The following is a 20,426-nucleotide window of genomic DNA, read 5'->3' on the forward strand; positions in this document are numbered from 1 at the left end:
GCTGAAGTCTCTGGAGTACAGTTTTAAGTAGTAATTTTATCTGAAATTTGGACTTTATTCACATCCAAATACTTTTCTTTTCCCATTGTGTTACTCAGGAAGTTCAACTGTAATATCGTAGTTCTTCCAAATACATTAATATTTAATCAGTGCATACTGGAGATGAAAACAGACAAAAAAAGAAGCTTGAGAATCTTTCTTGATGTTACATAGGTTTTTGGGTAGAAACTAGGTACAGGAAGAAATTGCCAAGGGCAGAGATGTTCATGTCTATTGCATGTCTACAATCCATGCCTATTAGAGGCACTCCCTGCTTGCCCTGACTTTGCTGGCCTAATCACATCCATAGCAGGTACATGCATGTAGGCATGAATCTTTTAGCATTTTCTTTTAACTGCTTAGTCCTACAAAGTGTCTTTGTGTAACCTGGCATGGCTCTTACAACATTGCTAGAAGGCTTTCTGAAGTTCAGAAATGGTGTTACCCAGTTCCACTGTGAATTCTCAATATTTAAGTATGTTGCAGCATGTTATTTATATTGTAATAATTGGAAAATAATTGGAATTGTGAGTCCTTCCTTATACACAGATATGCCTTTCATATTTATAATAAAAAAACCTCTCTTATGTTCATACAAATAAGCAGAATTATACATCACATCACTGCAGCAATGCAAATCTCCACTCAGTTTACCTTTGGGCCATCAGGACCGTGGCCTCCTGCCATACCCTTTTCACCCTGGAGTCCTGAGGCACCTGGCTCTCCCCTTTCCCCTGGATTGCCACGTTCTCCCTACAAAATGGAAAGTTAGCATTTATTTACAAGGCAAGGCAGAATTCTGGTATACAAAATCCTAAATCCACCATAAGCACGGTACAGCCTATGAACAAATTCTAGGAGAACTGATGAAATAAAAACTAGCTTTATGCTTTTACTGTTACAGATGGGGGAAATAACATTGCTCAGCAAACTAAAAACTCTCATTTCACAGCATTACCCAAATTATTTAGCAGCTGGTACTCAACACCACTTCAGGAGCTACAAAAATCATTAAAGGTGATAGATTTTACAGAAACTATCTTAAAACATATCCATATTTAAAACCACTTTGTTGATGGGAAAGGTCAAATACTGACTTTATGCTGTTAAAGTCCATATTACGCATCAACTTCCAACCTCAGAGAACTTTTATGAATATTTAAACTCTGAAAGAAAACACTTACCCTGGGGCCCAATGGACCAACAGCTCCAGGATCTCCAGGCACACCCTAAGAAAAAAATTCACCATTATCATTATGAAATCATATTCATAACTTTATAGCTATGGAAATTAGAGACAAACATTTTTATTTCCAAAGTACTGTGAATGTAGATGTCCAGTTCTAAATCCTATCTGTCAGTGACAAGAGGTGATAGTCCAGCTCAGTCCAAGAGCACAGATTCTCATAATTATTTTAAGCCAAAGCAGTTCTTGGACAGCTTGCAGACTACATCAATCAGTAAGTATTTTGAAACAGAGTGGGAAATGCAATTAGAAAGAGAAGAAAATGTAAAACTACTTTATAAATTGTATTCCTTTTAATGTTATGTTACACATACATTACCTGATCACCTGGCTTTCCTCCCTCACCTGGAGGACCTGGTGGGCCAGGCAAGCCCTGTAAAAAGAAAATAAAATGGTCACTAACATGACAGAAAGTTATGTAAATCCAGACTTAACTAGGACACCAAGATCATGAATGTTGAAGTACACTCAGTAGAAGAGCACACCCTCAGAGATCCCCAAGGGAAAGAGTTACATAAATATTGCATCAAAGTGTTTGCCCCTCTCTAAATGAGATGGCAGCCCTTCCTTAACATTTGTAGGACATCTTAGCCCTTAAAGTAAAATTCTCCATAAACAAATATTGATTTAATTAATACTTTATTATCAAGACAATTATTTTGCTACGTATTTGGAACTTTTTTGGAAAATCTTCAAATTAAAACTGATTAACATCAAAGGTTTTCTCAAGGGATACAGAGCTGGTATTTAAGCCTTTGCCAGTTTGGTTTAGTGCACAGGTGATATGAAAGTTATGGATCATTAACTATTCTGAACATCCTTGCCTTAGTTGTGAAGTTGTGTTACATTATACACAATTCGATTGAATTTCTCCAATTTCAGTTGATAAAGACATGGCTGTTTATTTTTTAATTAAAAAAAATTAAATGAAGGCACATACCTGAAACCCTGTGGGACCTGGAGGGCCTTGTTCTCCTCTTTCTCCTGCCAGACCCTACACAAAAGGAAGTAATAAGTAAACAGAAGAGGAATATAGGCAGGCTCCACCATTTTTATTTTCTCTGAATATGTATATATATTTTAATTAGGTATTTATTTATTATACATTTTTACTTATCCCAGGACAAGATGCCCTATCTAAAAGATGTAATAGGACGTGTATCATTTCTTTAAAATCCTTCCCCTAAAGGTTCTCTGGTAACAGGAAAACACTCAGTTTCATCAAAACCAAGATGGGAAAATTAACTATGATAACTTTTTACTCCTTGCGCTATTTTTTGTAATGGTTAGTAAAAGGAATTAGACTACTAATATAGATATTTTAATACAAAGCTATCAATTTTTCTAGGACTATTTTTTTTCTTTAAATGTTCTTGGAATTTTTTGCTTGGAATCAACAACTGGTTTGAAGGTTGGTAAGAACAGAAGCCAAGAGGAGTGAGTGGCCAGAGTGCCAGGCAGGCAGAGAGGTAAAAGGTGACTTACTGGTGGGCCAACAGGACCAGAAGGGCCAACTTCACCGTCTTTACCAGGGGCTCCCTACATTAAAATGACAGGGGAAGAAATCTTGTATAGTGAGCACACATAACAGAAAAACACCATTTTCTGTAATCAGTGCAAATCAGAGCCACACTCACTCTCTGTCCTGGGACTCCTGCATTGCCTGCTTCTCCGGGTTTTCCAGGATCACCCTGGATTGCAGAAATAAAAATGAGCAGGTTCAGATATTTTTTTCATCCATTATAATATACAGAAATGGTTGAAGTCAAACAGGGATTGCCATACTCACACTACTGCCCTTTGGCCCAGGAAGGCCCATGCTGCCTGGCTGACCTCTGATTCCTATGGAACCTGCTGGACCTGGACGTCCATCTTCCCCAGGAGCACCCTGCAGAGATAAAGCATTTTTGACATTAAATTCTAAATATATTTATTCATATGAGCTTAGTAATACCAAGAAAATGCTTGCATATATAAAGAAAATAATATTAACCTGGTTTGGGGCTTCAGTTATCAATCAAAATGTCTTCAGAGCAGACATAGCAATAGCCATACTGCTGGATTGCAGTATGCAGTATGCAAATGCTATGCAATTATTAGAAATTATTCAAGTACAAATAATTTATTGTGTCCTTGAAGCGACAACAAGAAAAATATTTAGTTCAACCATTTAACTATGATGCAGCAGCTGGTAAGCACAAGACACTGCTACACAGAAAAAACTAAACAAATGTCATTGGTACTAATTTTGAAGTTAGGAATGTAGAATGAACAATCAAGAGAGAAGATTAGCCTTAATAAATAAAGAAAACTCATGTCAATAAAAGCAATTTCAGTGAGGTAGGACCTTGAATTACTGAGACATTCACTAAAAAAAAAAATTTTTGTAACTTACCAAGGGGCCAAGTTTTCCTTCAGGGCCTTGAATACCTGGATTTCCTGTCAAACCCTAAAAACAGGAATAGTATTGGTGCTGCAGTTAGTGCTATCATTTTATAACAATAAAAAAATATAAATAAATCCCAAAGAAATCCTCAGTTACTAACTTCTCTATGTCAAAGGTCTTCATCCTTATCTTCACTTCACTTCATCTCTCACTGCCTTTGATCTTCCTTCTTCCTATTCTCTCTTCTCTGGCTTTATACATCTTGAGCTTCTCAAAGGCTCATATTTATTTCTGCCATAATCTGTACCACATTTTACTGCTCCCTTTATCCCCTTTTCTGATATTTTGAATTGTCCTCCAATAATTTTCCTGAAAAAAATCTCTAGGTGATATGCACCACTCAGTCTTCTGTTATCAACCCCCAATCTAATGAAGGCAGGCCTTCAATTCATGTTACGTGTGGCAACTGCGCTTTACACACATACTTCATTCATTTGCATCAGCTGTTCTCAATCAGGGCTATTTCTCCTTTTTCTAAGACAAAAACCTGTTCTTCCCAACATCAGCAGGAAATAGAGACAGGTCTTTTGGCCTTTAGCCCCACTGAAACCAGTCTGCCTTTGTGTAACAGCTTCTGAATTCCCAACCATTCACTGGTGCCTTTGGAAAAGGAAAGGTGCCGGGGTTTATAGGGTACTGCCCTCAGTCCCTTACCCTTGCACCTGGAAGGCCAGGTTCACCAGGACGTCCAGGATCTCCCTGACCTCCTTTAGGTCCAGAAGATCCTGCTGGACCACGCTCTCCTTGGGCTCCCTAGAAAGACACCAGTGAGTTACTCGTCAACAGCTAGAACAGTGACAGCAGGAGAAAGTTAAATAAAAACAGCATCTTCTATTAAGGAGCTAGTTTTGCAAACAAAGTTACAAATAATTAATACTTTTACTATTATTAGTTTCCTAACTATCACCTTCTCTCCCCAAAAGTATTACTTAAAAGTTGTCTCTTCCTTAAATGCTTATATAAATGCTTATGTAAGCATTTTAGAATCCCTGTATTTTTACCAAGAAGTTAGGAATTTACAGAAGTACTAGACAAATGTGAGTCTCTTCCCTGGAAGTGTTAGAGTAGTTAGGAAAGCCAGAAAAACCAATCTTTTTAAGGGGACAAGTCTAGAAAATTGTACCACACACAAAGAACAGTCAACTTTTCACAGAGCCTCCTCCTACACAGCAATACATAAAGCATTATAGAACGTTTATCTCTTATCTGTGCACATTTCAAAATGAGGGAGCATTAAGCCAGGGATAAGCAAGCAAAGCTGAACATCATGAGAACTGAAAGTGACTTTTCCCAAAAAGGTTTTGTCTCAAAACATTTCAGCCTTCCTTTTGGCCTTTGTAAATTGGATCTGCCTTTTTGCCCAGAAGCAGACATTTTTAATGGAATACTTTCTTTTTAAATATCTGGATGTATGAAGATTTAACAAACTACACAATAGAAGATGGACACTTTAATTTCATTTACCTTTGGTCCAGGCAAGCCATCAGAACCTGGAAAACCTCGGTTACCAGGAGCACCCTAGGAAAAGCAGTAAATATGAGACAATTATCCTAATTTTTACATAGCTTATTACAGATAAAGGACCAGATTTATAGATTGAAGATTCAGTTCATTTACTTATAATTTTCTTACTTCAGTACTTTAACTTGGGGGCTGGGGGGTGAGAGTTATGTCTTAGAATGGTAAAAATATCAGTGTCTCATTGATGCATGCTGGACAGCTCCTTCTGTGTGAACAGCCTCATGGAAAGCAAAGATGAGCAGTTGGACAGGTGTGGGAAAAAGTCTGCAGATGAGCTTGTCCTATCTCCATCCCTCCTGCTACCATACTATCCTGGGGACTGGATCCCCACATAAAAGTGTCCAGTGTAAAAAAAAATAATGCACAGTAGCAACTACTGCTAGGAAAATAAGGTTTGTCTACACCCACAATCAAGCTGTGAGAACACCCATGGGTAGGTAAAAAGGCTTTTCAGCTTAGTAGTGCATCTCTTAAGACATATTATTCCTCTAGATTCCTTACCCTCTCTCCAACAGGACCTGGTGGACCTACTGACCCTGGATCACCTCGAGGACCTCTTTTCCCTTCTTCACCTATGGGGCCAATGGGACCCTGGGGACCTTGTGGGCCCTAGTGAGAATAAAATGTTATTTAAAAAAAATCTTGTTAAACTCACCATTTCTCAGGCATATATAAACAGACTGTCTTCTGGACATTATAAACATTTTTCCAAATAAAGGAGAAAAAAACAGTTAGATTTTGGATCAGTTAAAAATAACAGCTTTTCAGCATCTGCTTTTCTCTTTTACAATGTTTATAAGCTAATAAACTGTAATTCTGCAGTTGGGCTGTACACTGCTTCTTATAATCACGCACAATAATTTGTATCTGGTCAAGCTTCAAAGAAGTCAAAATTCAGTGAGACTAACAGAAATTTTCAAAGGAGAAGAAGTGGTAAAGAAACTATTACTTCACGTCTATATTTTTGTCAGTTGTTACATGATTATTTAACTGTTGAGAAAGAAAAGCTGAAGATTGGTTGATAAACCAACTCAAACTCTGCAGAGTTTGTTTTCTCCCAGAAGATACATGGTTATAAGCCTCTGTGTTTCCTCTTCATCCTAAAAAGCATATGGAGACTTACAGGTTCACCTTTGGGTCCAGCTTCTCCCTTGAAACCTGGGACACCAGGGTCTCCCTGAAACAAACACATGAAGAGCAACAGTGAAGTTAAAAGTCTGCATAAATCACTTCATCATTTTGTATTATGTATGCCATGAAACAAACATTTCCTAGTTCAGTCAAAAATTGTAGGCAGTATAATATGATGCTTATAATGGTTTGTCTTTACCCTTATTATGCTTTTTGTATTTTTACGTTATCAAGACAAAAACTTAAACAAATCTCTTTTCCCAGGTTTATAAAGACGCGTCTTTTTCAAAGAAGTAGCGGTGTTTTGGATACACGGCAGATTGACAGGATCTGAGCCTTAGCACTCTCCCTGGCATGCTCCTGCTGTATTTAAAGGAAGCCCACTGCTAATCCCTGCTTCAGTTGCATGGAGTGACACATGGCAGACACTGCAATTCCCCAGGAGACAAAGACCCCGTTACCGGCTGGCCTCGGATCCCAGGGGGGCCGGTGCTGCCCTGTGGTCCTGGGGAACCAGGGGGGCCTGGTAATCCATGGGGGCCGCCAGTGCCTGGAGAGCCCTACAGACACAAACAGCAAGGAAACACGATCAAAATAAGGAAATAAAAGAAATTAACTTACACGATTTCTCCAGCAGGAAATAGGATTACTTACAGTAGGGCCCTTTGCACCGGGGGAGCCATCTGTCCCTTCAGCGCCCTAAAGATAAAGTGCCAATCATTAACAATCATTTTAATGAGATGGGCATCAATCACAACAGCAGAAGATAGTTATTTTATCCACTGTACAAGACCAGGAAATAAAGGCTATTAAATAAATGCAGCAACATATGCAAATGCTAAACAGGGCAATAAAGCATGCAAATGAATGAGATTTTTAATGTTGAAGATCTTATGCTTAAGTTTTAAAGTACTTTGAAGATTGAGACTGTATCGAGCTCTGTAACTTCCAGTTTTCCAACTTGTAATAAAATCACAAATACTTATCAATACAATTAGCACAAAACAAAGGAATGAGACATCTTTTCCTTGGGAAAAAAGGTAATTTGAGTAAAACAAAGTATCAGATGGGGCACTAAAAACCCCCATAAACAGATGAACATGCACGAGCTGAGCACTGAGGAGCTCAATCCGATGTACTTACAGGAAGACCTTGCGACCCAGCTGGGCCCTGAGGACCCGTTTCACCTCTTTGTCCTTGAGGACCTTCAGGACCTCGAGGACCTGTTGGACCTGCTTCACCCTAGGATTCCACATGAGAAAACAACGGGAGATTATTTCGCTCTAAAAAGCAGTGCTACAGAGTAGCTCAGGAGGAATACTGAGCTTATAACAGAAAAATAAGTCATGTTTGAAGTAGTTTATTATCCTTCAAATACAATTTTCTTACCTAATTTTGTTTCTATTACTTCTAGGTGAATGCGAACAATGAAATTATAGACAGGATTTTTTTCTCCATGTATGCAAGACAAGGAAACTCTCTGCAGAAAAGCAGCACTATCCAGGAGTCCAAATAAGACCAAGAACAGACCCCTCTCTCTGAAATTCCACTATGTGTCTGTAATTTTACAAGGGTTGTTTTGTGGTTTTCTTTACCTTCGTTAACAGCAAGGCTTAAGATTTAGATATGGTAACACATCTGGGGTTGGTTGATTTGGGGTTTTGTTTGCACAGCACAGATGAACTCACTGTTACAGAACTATATTAAATATCAAATCCCTGCAAGATTAGACTGGATGATCTTCTTTGAATTTTCATTTTATATAGGAAGTACGCCTTTTGGAACTGATGGCTGTTAATATCACATCTTCATAAAACAAGTCCACATCTTCATTGCATAATCTGCTGAGCTTTTACAAGTTCAAAGCAACTCTTCCAATTTTACATCATCTGATGATCAAACTTGAAGGTAGCTTCTCCTTTTCAAAAGCTCTGATTCACCACGTGACAGCTTTTTTAAACATTTACTTGGGTAAAATCATGCTGAGCCATACTAAAACATTTTATGACATATACTGCAAGGGCTGTCATTTAATTGCACACTCCTGTCTAGACTGTGCTTTTTCCAAGAAAGGTTGGAGCAGATGATCTTAGAGGTCCCCTTCCAACCTGCTATTCTATGACTCTATGATTAAGTGGCTAATGTTATTAAGGCTTGTTTCCAAACAGTGTCATGAATGTTGCCAGCTTCACAACAACACAGAACATCTGCTGATCTTGGCTACCTGACCAGCTGAGAGTTTCTTCTTGTATAACATTTTCTTACCATGTTTTAGGAGTGTAAAGGGACAAAGAGGAGCAGCTGGATGGAGGGCATGAATAAGAAGTATAAGGAAGCTGTGTGAGTTGTCTTTTCTACCTTCTAAGACACTGGCTCAAGGCTAAGGGAGGGAAGTGCCACAAGGACAGCGCTGCAGCAAATGAAAGTTTTTCATTTCACAGCCCAATCACTCCTATCCATAAGAGGTACTAATTGTAATTTGCTCTGTAGCGATGAACCACACATCTCTGTTGGGTTCAGGCATTTCCCTTACCAGCCTAGGTCATCTCAAAAAGTTTTCTTGGCCAAAACTAGAAGTTTCAGCACTAGAAGGCCCTGCCTCCATACTGTCTTCAACTTGCCCTCACAGCCTCACTTTTAGCAATGTATATTAATATTCTTTGAATATTCTGGACAAGATTATTGAAGCACAGCATGGAAGTCATCTTATAATCACCCCCTGACATGAACAAAAGAGAAAGCAAAGTATCTTAACAGTGGTGAATTATAATAGCTTCATTTGTCTTTGGCTTTTCTCTTCTGTCTGAAGGTCTTGAGTAAGACTGATTTCACAGCAGCTGCCAGGGATCTGTACACACATCTGAGCTCTGCGTAGCCTAGTACACATTTTTAGTTGTATGTTGTTAGACATTTTAAAAAGACACTTTCATTTAATTTTTTACCTTCATACCAGGAATACCAGGAAAACCTGGAGATCCAGTTATGCCAAGTGGGCCCTATAGAAGACAGACACATCAAGTTATAATTCAGCAGTTTAGATCACACAGATTAGTATCTCATCACTGGGTAAGTGTGGGTCTAGAATTACATGTATCTTTTAATCATAAAACATTTGCTTGTAACAAAACCAAAATAACTATAAATATTTCGGTTTTAAATGATACATACACATTTTATGGAATTGTGGTGCAGTTCTTCAATAATGTATTTGCTGACTTCAGCAAAGCTACAGCTCTTGATTCAGCAAATAATGCCTGAATTGCAATGTACACAATTCATGGGACTTAGGATTCCTAAATTCACAGGCGAATTCATTTGCAAGCTGTAAAAGACAGATCTTGTATCTGAACTTCAGGGCTAGAGCGACAAAGATGTTTCCATTTCCATAATATCTCTTGTGCTGAACAAGACATTCAAGAGAACTTTCTACTGTACTCCAAAGTTTTGGGATTGCGGCACACAGTGGTTATTAATACTCACTGCAACACTGTTCCCAGATAATTCCTGTTTATCTTTTCCTGATTTTCTGTCTTTTTGTAAAATATGAGTCATGCTGAGAAAAAATGTTCAGTGTAATTAAGCTCTCCTGACAAACTTAATCAGAACAATCTGCCTCCCGAGCATTAATTACAGGCAACATTTCTGCATGACCTTGCACTGGATTTCTACAAAACTGATGTAACGACTCCCCAAGTATATTTTTGAAAACCTATGCCCCAATTTATTGGATCACAAATTATGTCTGCCAAATCTCTCTCTTGTTGCAGAAAGAGTTCCAGGATTATGCTGTACCACTGCACTGACCCAAATAACAACACATTTCATTAACGCTTCCTCCAGTGAGAAACACGTGCATTAAGGATGAGTATCTCCCTTGTGACACTTCATGGGATTTTCCAAAAATATTAGCCAACCACTTATCATGTCCAGTAACGCTGAGCTCGCTTTTTATGCCAAAGAAAAATTGCAAGCTTCATGTAAAACCTCATAGCTTGCCACCCATCTTCTTTTAAATTGATAATTTGTTTTAAATACTGAAAAAAAAATCTTTTCTTTGTTTGAAAGTTTCTTGTAACAACTTACCTTTCCCTCATGATACGCTAAATAATTGAGTTTTGTAGCTTTTAGGCACTTACACTCATTTTTTGAGCTTCTATTACAGCTAATTATTTCTTAATGAAGTGTTTAATGAAACAGTCTGTTTATTAAGATGGCACAGGCAAATGATTTTTTCTCAGAACTTTGTCACAAGGAAATAAAGAGTATGCACAGAACGAAATTCTAACTGCAGGCAGGTGTGGTTTAGGGGTTTGAGCAGGGTTTTTTGGTGCAGTGCTTTTGGGGTGTTTGGTTGTTAGGCTGTGCATTTGGTTTTTGGTTTTTTTTTCTAAGCTGAACATCACAAAATGGTAAAGGCTGACTGCATCAATGGGTAGAAGCTCTGACCCATATCCTACAAGTGATGCTTTCAAAGAAATACAAACACAAATATCTCATTTTTAAAGTGGAAATTGGCCTTGCACAAAGAGTACAAAACCATCACTGGTTTTCACATGCAAAAGCAACACAAAATTAACTGTATGTGTGGGAGTAATCCCTGACCCACATGAATTCACAGAGATTTAATCTGCAAATGCAGTGTGAGACTGGGCTGTAGGATCCAACATCCTTTGCTGCTCAGAGTGTGAAGAGCCATGTCCTCCTCCACAGCCCTGCTGCCGTGGTGGGAGAATTTCAGCAGCCATGCAAACCTGGCCTTCTCAGCTTGACATTCAGACACAGGCATCTGTCCTTCGGTTCAAAAAGTGACTGTCCTTAATGAAAAGGCCCTTTTCCACATTTTGTAATGGAGCAAATGCAGGGAGCAAGTTGTGCTAGCAGTGAGTGCCTTTCTTCTGGCTGACAACAAGCCTCAATTGCCAACTTTGCACATGAAGGAGGAAAAGATGCAATTATAAACTGCTTTAGATTGCAGTGCATGTCCCTGAGACACTTTCCTCCCCACCTTATGAACTCCAGAAGAGCAGCAGAGCATGAGCATCACCTCCCCAGGAGATGCTATGGCCTACTCCTCTGCAAATTAAAACCTTTAGATGAATAAACTACAGAGGACAAGTCTGCAGAGGACAGCACTGAAACTAAAGTGAGTAGGACTAGGAATCATTCTCAGATAATTAATTCCAAACACATGTAACTGATACCAGCAAGAGCCAACATTATTTTTTTCTTTTTTGTAGTGTCAAAAAGCAAGTGGAAATACAGAGTGAAAAAGTAGGTGATTGAGAAGCAATCCCTTACCATTGGGCCTGGTTTCCCGGGCATACCATGCTGGCCACGTCCACCCTAGACAAGAAAATAGAAAACATAAAGTATTTGTAAGGACTCTACCTATTTTTTAAATTATTTATTGTCAGCATTTGTGATAAAACTATATATAGTACAGTGACTGAAGAAAAGCTGTCATTTGCACACTCCTCTAAACACTGTCATGGAAAACTTCTGGAAGAAATTATGCTCCATTTGAGTTAATGGATTTCTCTGTTTTCAGAAAGGACAATATTTTGATAGCATCATTGTATGGGGCACATGACACAAGTGGATCAAATAAAAGTCATAGAGAGAAATGCCAGAAAAACAATATTTGACACTGAATGTAAAAGCAGCAGGATGAAAGTTCTGACTCAAATACGATCTCATGTCAAGAACAATCCATCTTTTTGCTGAAAATCAAAATATTTTGGAGAAGATAGCTTTATTATCTGGAATTTATTTTTTAGATTTCATCTAAATTGAAATCTGAATTGAAAGACTTCATCTTAACTTTCATTTTAAACCTTTTTCAAGACAAAATGGAAACATATTATTTCCTGTTCAGTAATTTTTGCTGAAAAGAACCCCTCACAAGAAATCCCACAGAAACGTAGAAGACATTTTTATATCCCAGAAAATCGTGCTGTGAGGGTATTTGGACTCATGGGCAGCTCTGCTATGAGAAATTACTGTACAGTTACCACTCTCATTTTAAAACTGCTTTTAACTTTGAAAATTCATAGTAAAGATCTCACCTCAGAAAACTGCTCAGCCCTAATTTTCTTAATCTATAGCAGAACTCACAAGACAATAACTAGCAAATCACATGAACAAACACTTTCAGGCCCTCAGGGATTTACATTTAAGTTAACAAGAGAAGAATGACAAGAGAGAATGGAGATTCCACTTACAGGGGCACCCTGTGGCCCAATTCGTCCTCTTTCTCCTGGCATTCCCCTAGGTCCCTTGAAGAAAGAATAAAAAGTGCATTATTTAGAAGGTCATCATGTCAGAATAATAAAAAGGGTTGTTTTTTTTTCAATCCTGCAGGAGTAACTCATCTTGCTCTAAAGCAGAAAAGAAGTAGCAGCTCATAAAAATCCTTACAGCCTCACAGGTTTGCACTGTGGAAATTTAATAAACTGGTTTGTTGTTTCTTTTTTTTTTTTTTACATTCCAGCAGTATTTTCAGTCTTAAACACATTAGAATAAATTCTGTATGTACTCACCAGTGACAATAATGCAACTTCTTTCACTAAGTCTCATGCACAAATTAGATTCCACTTCAGGGATATTACATTCTACACACAACATAGTGCTTCACAGAGAGATGCCATTATCTGATATCAGAAAGAGGCTTTACTTCCAGAAGAACTGCTGAGAGTCAATTTTTGTCATGTAACGCTACTCACACATATTCAGTGGTCCAAAACCACATGTAAATGAAAATTATTTTGAAAGAAGTTTCTCCATTTCACTTCCAGGTCATGCATGCTTATCCTCATTGTAACCTACAAAATCCTCTGTCCATGGTTTCCTTAGCCAGTTCATTCCTGATCTAAATTACTCCAGTTCTACCTCAGAGCAACCCAAGACAGTTTTTCTCATGTTCAAATCACTCCATACAAGGCATCAACATATAAAAAAGAAAAAAAACTATCACCCTACACTTACATGAGCTGGGAAACCCTCATCAAACCTACAAATTTTTCATTATTACATCTATGTCTGTGAATGGAGGGGAAGAGCAGCTTACAGTGGACCTCCCTGTCAGAGTAATAGAAAATGAAGCCTTCAGGAAGAGAAAGGTCAGTTGCATGAGCTCAAACACAGGAATCAAACCCCTGAAATTCCCACCAGAAGCAGAATTTACAATCACTTCTGCAATACCCAGTGCATGTGACACTCACTAGAGGACCTGTTGGACCCATGGCTCCAGTCGGTCCCGACTCTCCCTAGGAAAGGAAATGAAATTACACAATTAGAGAAACGGGTGAAAGGAAAATTGAGTCACATCTCACCCCTGTCCTCTGTGCCTGTGTTGGACCTCAGGGGAAGATTTGCACAGGTACCTGTGTCCATCACACGTGGCAAGGACACTGATGGAAACACCATGTTCATGTGTTCTCAGTGTTTATGGCTCTCTGCCAGAACTGCTGCTCTTGTTGCCTCCACAGAAAGTGGTAGGCAATCTTCAAAAAGAAATCTTTTCTTACACAAACTCTCCTTAACTACTAATCTCACATTTAAATTTAGATTTTGGAAGATTCACTTCATTTACTATGTCTTTAATCCAAAGGAATAGTTCTCTCCCACATTCAATATCACTTGTGCCAGGCCAAAAATGTTTCAGCATCAGCACTGATGAAAGTGGAAAAGCCTGAAAAAAGTGTTCTGTGCTCTTCCAAAACATCTTTTAACCTATCTTGAAAGAACTGACTCCAGCTGGCTGTCCTGTGTTACCATTGCTTTGATATGAAGTTGTAAGAGTGGTGCAGTGCCAATGGGGATCAAAAATTCTAAGAGAATAAACTAATAAAATAGTCAGTTTGATTAAAATGTATCTCCTCTCCAATGCCTGTTTCTTTTAAGCAAATCTATCATAATTTGAAAGAGGAGAGTCAGACTTTATTATGCATTACTTTATTGGATTATATGAAAAAATGTTCAATGTGGTCACGTGGAGCCAACAAGAACCATGAACTGTCCAATTGCAAAATGTGCATGGGCCCTTTGTTCAGAGACTCTGCTGTCTTTAGTGTGTCACAGATGGAGCACTCAGCTCACCCAGTGACCCCTTACAGGCCCAAAGCAGCCCCACTGAAGCTGGGACTGACACTTTTGAGCTCTCTCCCCCATATAAAGGTCAGAGAAGGTACAAAGCTGTGTCCAAAAGATCTCCTGCCTTTCAGGATCTTGGTATTACACAAAACATGCTTAATCATTTAATTGTTTGGGCCACAAGAATACCTTTGCTCCAGCTGCTCCAATTTCACCTTTTGGACCGTCAAGTCCTTTCAATCCCTGTAAGTTATAAAAATACAAAGAAATTATATTCATATATGTACACACAGAGAGGACTCCTACTATTATTGTTAAAGTAACTTGATATTAAAGTATTAAGAATGGATCTGAGGTGGTAAGAGTAAGTAAAGAAAAAAAAAAAAAAAAAAGAAGAAAAAAACCAGATGGAATAAAATTTTTAAACATTTCCTAAATGGAAACCATTTGTACAAGATACATTTCCTTGGATTTGGTTTCCTTTTTAAAACAAGAAAGTTTTTTTAAAAAAATCCTAAAACAACAAGGACAAGGCTCTGAGCCATAGGAAACCAATTTATTCCTCCCTGAAGTAAAATTCTGGCCAGAAAACTTGGTAATTTGTAATCACTCCATGTTGCAAACATATCCACCCCTCAAGTTCCCCACCCTAACGCAGGACCTGCCAACAGAGTGAGAGAACTGTCAGGTTTGCGCCTCCTGAAGCTTGGCAGGGCTCGTGCAAGCTCCTTCCAGATTCCCAGAACATTTGAAAATAGAGTGAAGAAAGCACTGGAGCATGTAATATAGAGGTCAGCTTAAAGGGGAAGAGCAGTGATTTTCTGCCATCTTCTTTCTCTCAATTGCCAGTAACTCTGCTACAGCTGCCTCATCTGTAGTGTAGGCAAACTCTTTACAGACACAAAGAAAAATCTTCATTCTGAAACTGCCAGGAAATGTCATCTATATCAGAGGGAAAAGCTTGTCTCTTACCCGGTGACCCTTGAGACCTGGGAGACCAGGAGCACCAGGAAAGCCTCGTGGGCCCTAGGCAGGAAAAATTAAAAAAAAAAAAATACAATCCTGATTCTGCAGATAAACCCAGCAACAATGAGATTATTTAATAATAATAAATAAAATAATTAAATAAATAAAAACAGGGATAAGGGAAGCAACCAATATTAATATTGTTAACACTCCACCTTCATCATAGTGAGGAACAGCATTGGAGCAGCTCACAGATGATACAGCTTGAAGTAATTCTCAGCATTAAACACATTTTCACTGACATTAAACACTTCATCATTTATACTGTTGTGTGATCAAATTTCAACAAAACTAACAAAATAAGATGAGTGGCAGGTCAAGTTTTGAGGGTTAATATGGACAAACATTAATTAAGCTGAGATCAAAATTCAGAGCAATCACTTAAAATGAAACAGAAACTCAGATCTGCAAACTGTACCTGTTTCAGAATATGTCAGTCCAGAACCATGATAAACAACTGTTACCAAAACACATTTAGCAATTAAACCAAAGCTTTCTTACAGCTTCCTACCAAATTTCTCTGGAAGGGCTAACAGAAGGGAGATAAGTCCCTTGTGTCAGAATATTGTTGATGTGAATTTGGAACAGAAATCTCAGGTAGCAACAGTTATCCTCTCAGCAGCAAAGCAAACACTGATCTGGAGCCTAGGAGTGAGCTAGAGCAAGGACTTCAGATACTGAACGGCAGAGCTTTGCACTCATAATTAAAAGCAATACTGATGAGTCACATCAGGGTGAAGCAATAAGGAACCAGTATCATATAATGACATATGCTTCTTTTGCTAAAATTTAAATAATCATGCTCTTACTGGAGATCCTGGAAATCCAGGCTCACCGGATTGTCCTGGTCTACCAGGCTCACCCTAAGGAAAGAGAAAAAACAAGGGACACAGGAAATTAAAACAGGAAATTAAAACAGGAAATTTGAAAATGGCCTTTCTGTATCCTTCTTCCATTCAAACAAATGAGGACATTCACAGCAGTATTGTGCATACCCTCTTTGCTGTGACAGTGTCATTGACATAAATCAACTGCACATGTGCCTAGTACATGTGATTAGACACATTAACTCACAAAGGGTTTTTAACCAAGAACAGGGAAAACTGAAGCCTGAGCCCACAATGTCGTCAAGAGATGGTGCTGCCACCTGATTTTCCTGAGAATTAATGAGGCAACCTTCTGTCATCTCGATACAGAGCATCAAACTGCTATTATTTCCCACTGGAACAGCAATTTAAAAATACCTGCAGCATTGTAGCTTGTGACTCTCCTTCTGTTTAAATGTTTGAATACATGTAAAATGTCATTCTAGGGCGGTGACTAATTTCTGTGTATTGCAATAAGAAAAACAATATGGTGAAACCAAACAAGTATATTTTGAAGATGAATCAAAGCCCTCCAGAGTCACAACCAAATATTCCTTTACATGCATCCATCAGTTCAAATACACCCAGGACACCAAGATGCAGGAATATGAAAGGCTTCAGAAAAATCGTTTCAGGTCAGAGAGTAGGCAAGGTGCTTCACAAATGCCATTAAGGACACCCAAATAATGGAAATGGGGGAACTTCTTAGAGCAGTGCCACAGTTTGACTTCCCTGCACTGCTGCCAAGGATGCTTAAAAATCCTTGTACAGTTTAATGGGAAGGTAGCTGTTACACAAAGAATTTCTCTAGTAAAATGGCATCTACAGTTTTCTAACTAATTTCCAAGTTATAAATTACAGTTCAGATGGATTTAGTGTAATTTGCAAACAAATTATATGCACCTACCAATAAGGTCTTAGGCTACTGTGGAGCAGTACACATATGCTCATATAATATATGTATAGCTCATACATTTTACATATCTGTGTATGCATACATGGATAAAGAAAATATCTATTAGGAACATAATCAATGATCATTTTTAAAGAAATTGAACAGAATCTTGTCCAGACACATGTGCATGCTGCCATTGCAGCTCTTCTAACCCAACATCCAATCCCAACAGTGAAGAGATGCCTCCAAGTGAGCCCCTGTGGTTTATTATTATGTTTGATTTCAAGAGACATTATCTCAGTTAAGAACTTACTGAGGCAAGAAATAGAGATGGTGCTTAGACTTTAGGTATGGTGATGACACGTAAGGAAAAGAAAGGAGGGGTTGGGAAATAGTTGCCAAGATTCACAGTTGTGATGCTGGATTTAATGAGTACAATTACAAAGGAAAGCAGACAATAGTGGTTAGAACAGACACATCTGCTGGTTAGTCACTGTCTCACAGACGCCAATGTTTGTTTTATTAAAAATAAAACAAGCTACAAAGAATAACAAACTTACATCTTCACCAGGTTTGCCTGGAGGTCCCTCTGGTCCACGAGAACCAACTGGCCCCTAAGAAATAAATGTATTTGTTGAGAAGTCAGTTTAGCCATCACTTAAATATCTATTTACTCCATTTCAAAGTCTGGTTTTACAAAAACAGGTGCAGAAAAAGGAAGATTTTATGCCTAAGCACATTTGCTCGGTTTTGGTGCTCTTTCTAACCATCCTGACCCTAGAAAACCCTATAATGACCCTGCATTATATTATATGAAAATACAGGATGGCTTCTTTAGGAATAAAACCCCCAAACCATGAAAAAACACAGTTGCTGTTGCTTCATATGTCTGGCTCTTGCATTTACTTTTGAATCATTTTGTTGCCTCAAAAAATATATTCTCATCATCCTTTGTGTAAGTTACACTATCAGGTATGATTTTACCAGTGCCTACCATCCTCAGGCCCATGCTGGAAAAATAAGAGTGATTGTTTCTCATATAATCACTGCTCTTCACATTCAAAACAACTCAAATTCACTGATCCAGGGCAACATGCTTTGAACACCACAATTTTTTCACTGAAGTTACTTAATAGTTTTAGCTGAAACAACATGAAAAAATTCTCTTCTGAAATAAAAAAGTATAGCATATTTGCAATTGCATTGTAAATATGTTTGCATTTATTGGTCTTACCATAGGTCCTGGATCCCCAGGTTCACCAGGTGGGCCTGTGGGGCCAGCACCACCCTAAAATTAACCAAAGATTAATACAGTTACAAATTCCAATAGCAGTTATAAGGATATAATTTAAAATCCATGACCAGGAAAATCACAGCCTATGGGAGAGTCTGGATTCTAATTCAGAACCAGTTCACGTTTCCATATGAGTGGAAGTTGGATACTAAAACCCCTTAAGCTGTAGATAAATCCTGTGCCATACACAAACCCCACTGGAAACTTAACACCATGCCAATACCAAAACCAGAACAGACTCCATTTTCGTTGCTGCTCACTCATTAAAAAAAGGTGCTGGGTAAAAACCCTGTTAAAGATCAAATAAACTGTTCTTTGGAGCCAATTCCTGTGGAGTCCCTCTGGAGCAGAGCCCTTGTTTAAATTCCCTTCTGGATGAAGGTGCATTCAGCCACAAGTCCCTGAGGATGGACCCTGCCCCTCTCACTAGGAGCTCTGCCTTCAGCTCTGGCCCATTAAATCCCCTGAGGTGAAGCACTCACTTGTTTTCCTTGGAGACCCTGAGGACCTCTTGGACCCACTGGACCCTGTTGAACACACAGCTTGTTACACACTGGAAAACCTTTCCCAAGTAACATTCACCCTACAAAAGGCAAAATGGCCTGATAGAGACCACCAGCATTCCTACAGCCTGAAAGGTTCTTATTCAGAAAACTGGTACTATGAAACACAAAAACATGTTGAATGAAATCTTCAAAGTCCAAAACCCACAGCAGTAGAATTATATTAGCTGCTGAAAATATGGACTTGGCTGCTTCCTGAGAACTCATAGTCTCTGGAATCACAATAACCAAACTGTCTGTCTAGCTCCATGAAAAAAAAAAGTAGTAACAAGAGTTGGGGGGAATAGTCTTCATTTGAAGGGAATGTCACTACCCAGACGAAGCTCATAATTGAATCAATGACAAAACAAATTAATCTTCTTGTTCTCAGTCATGAGCTGAAAAGCAGTAATGAAAGGATGTGTTTAAATGTATCATACAAACCACCAAAAGAACTTTCCAAATCATTGTGGTTAGCTACACAAAACTCAGATTGTCCCTTAGAAAGTGTCATGGAACTTTTAGGAACAATCTCAAACCTAATTGTAACTTGTAACATGAAATAAACATTATTTTGTTTGAAAGTTATCATTTTGGTTCTAGGAATACAAAAATATCTGTAACAGACAACTATTCATTTTGACAGGAATTCAAGACTTATGTCTATTAAAATTCAATATTTTTTTTACTAACTTTTACAAAGCATACGTAGAAGAGTTAGCAATGAGTCATTTAAAAACAAAGCTAATGAACATTAGAAACAAAACAGTCTTTCAGCTCTCAGTTACCCAGTTTACAAGAGAAGGAAAAAAGAATGTCACATAACATGATGAATCAATCCAAAGACAGCGAGTGCCAACTGACTTTAGCAGACTTTGTGTAAGGCCATAGATACATCAACATGAAATTGAATCATATTTGAGAATGATAAGGGAAGAGGTGGTACAAGAGGTGCAACACCTTGAGAAAAACTGAGTGAAAGGATTATGTGAAACAATGGAAGCAACAAAGTAGGAGAGACTTGTGGAACAACTCATTTTATGTTCAGAAAGCACATTCACTAAAGAGAGACATTGATCAAAAAGTTCTTTGAAGAAATCACTGCAGAAATTAGTCCAAAGTATCAAATCATCTTTAGAACATTTTATATGGTATTGGAACTGATTTTGAAGGCTAGTAGTGAGGGTTTGGCTAAGATTCAGGTGGGCAAACTCATGGGCAGTACAATCACCAAAGGAGAGGTTCCTTCAGAAGGTGTTAAAAATATCAGCAAAGAGGGTAACAGTATTTCCAAGACACCAAATGTGAGGAGAGGTATTATTAAAAAAC

At 38.3% G+C, this 20,426-nt stretch overlaps 1 protein-coding gene across 2 annotated transcripts in view; it reads right to left on the reverse strand.

Annotated features, from left to right (window-relative positions):
- COL5A2 (collagen type V alpha 2 chain) overlaps window positions 1-20,426 on the reverse strand; it is a 97,973-nt gene that overhangs the window by 17,548 nt on the left and 59,999 nt on the right. For both annotated transcript variants that reach the window (XM_066322514.1, XM_066322513.1), the window contains exons 9-33: window positions 19,038-19,082; window positions 18,496-18,549; window positions 17,822-17,875; window positions 16,310-16,363; window positions 15,447-15,500; window positions 14,664-14,717; window positions 13,604-13,648; window positions 12,605-12,658; window positions 11,682-11,726; window positions 9,326-9,379; window positions 7,527-7,625; window positions 7,038-7,082; window positions 6,845-6,943; window positions 6,376-6,429; window positions 5,754-5,861; window positions 5,196-5,249; window positions 4,386-4,484; window positions 3,681-3,734; window positions 3,075-3,173; window positions 2,923-2,976; window positions 2,771-2,824; window positions 2,226-2,279; window positions 1,605-1,658; window positions 1,224-1,268; window positions 694-792 (exon numbers count right to left, since the gene is read on the reverse strand). In XM_066322514.1, coding sequence (XP_066178611.1) covers window positions 694-792; window positions 1,224-1,268; window positions 1,605-1,658; window positions 2,226-2,279; window positions 2,771-2,824; window positions 2,923-2,976; window positions 3,075-3,173; window positions 3,681-3,734; window positions 4,386-4,484; window positions 5,196-5,249; window positions 5,754-5,861; window positions 6,376-6,429; window positions 6,845-6,943; window positions 7,038-7,082; window positions 7,527-7,625; window positions 9,326-9,379; window positions 11,682-11,726; window positions 12,605-12,658; window positions 13,604-13,648; window positions 14,664-14,717; window positions 15,447-15,500; window positions 16,310-16,363; window positions 17,822-17,875; window positions 18,496-18,549; window positions 19,038-19,082 — 1,584 coding nt within the window. The remainder of the gene's footprint in view (window positions 1-693; window positions 793-1,223; window positions 1,269-1,604; window positions 1,659-2,225; window positions 2,280-2,770; window positions 2,825-2,922; window positions 2,977-3,074; window positions 3,174-3,680; window positions 3,735-4,385; window positions 4,485-5,195; window positions 5,250-5,753; window positions 5,862-6,375; window positions 6,430-6,844; window positions 6,944-7,037; window positions 7,083-7,526; window positions 7,626-9,325; window positions 9,380-11,681; window positions 11,727-12,604; window positions 12,659-13,603; window positions 13,649-14,663; window positions 14,718-15,446; window positions 15,501-16,309; window positions 16,364-17,821; window positions 17,876-18,495; window positions 18,550-19,037; window positions 19,083-20,426) is intronic.

The sequence above is a fragment of the Sylvia atricapilla genome, chromosome 7 (genome assembly GCF_009819655.1).
Source record: "Sylvia atricapilla isolate bSylAtr1 chromosome 7, bSylAtr1.pri, whole genome shotgun sequence".
Lineage (NCBI taxonomy): Eukaryota > Metazoa > Chordata > Aves > Passeriformes > Sylviidae > Sylvia > Sylvia atricapilla.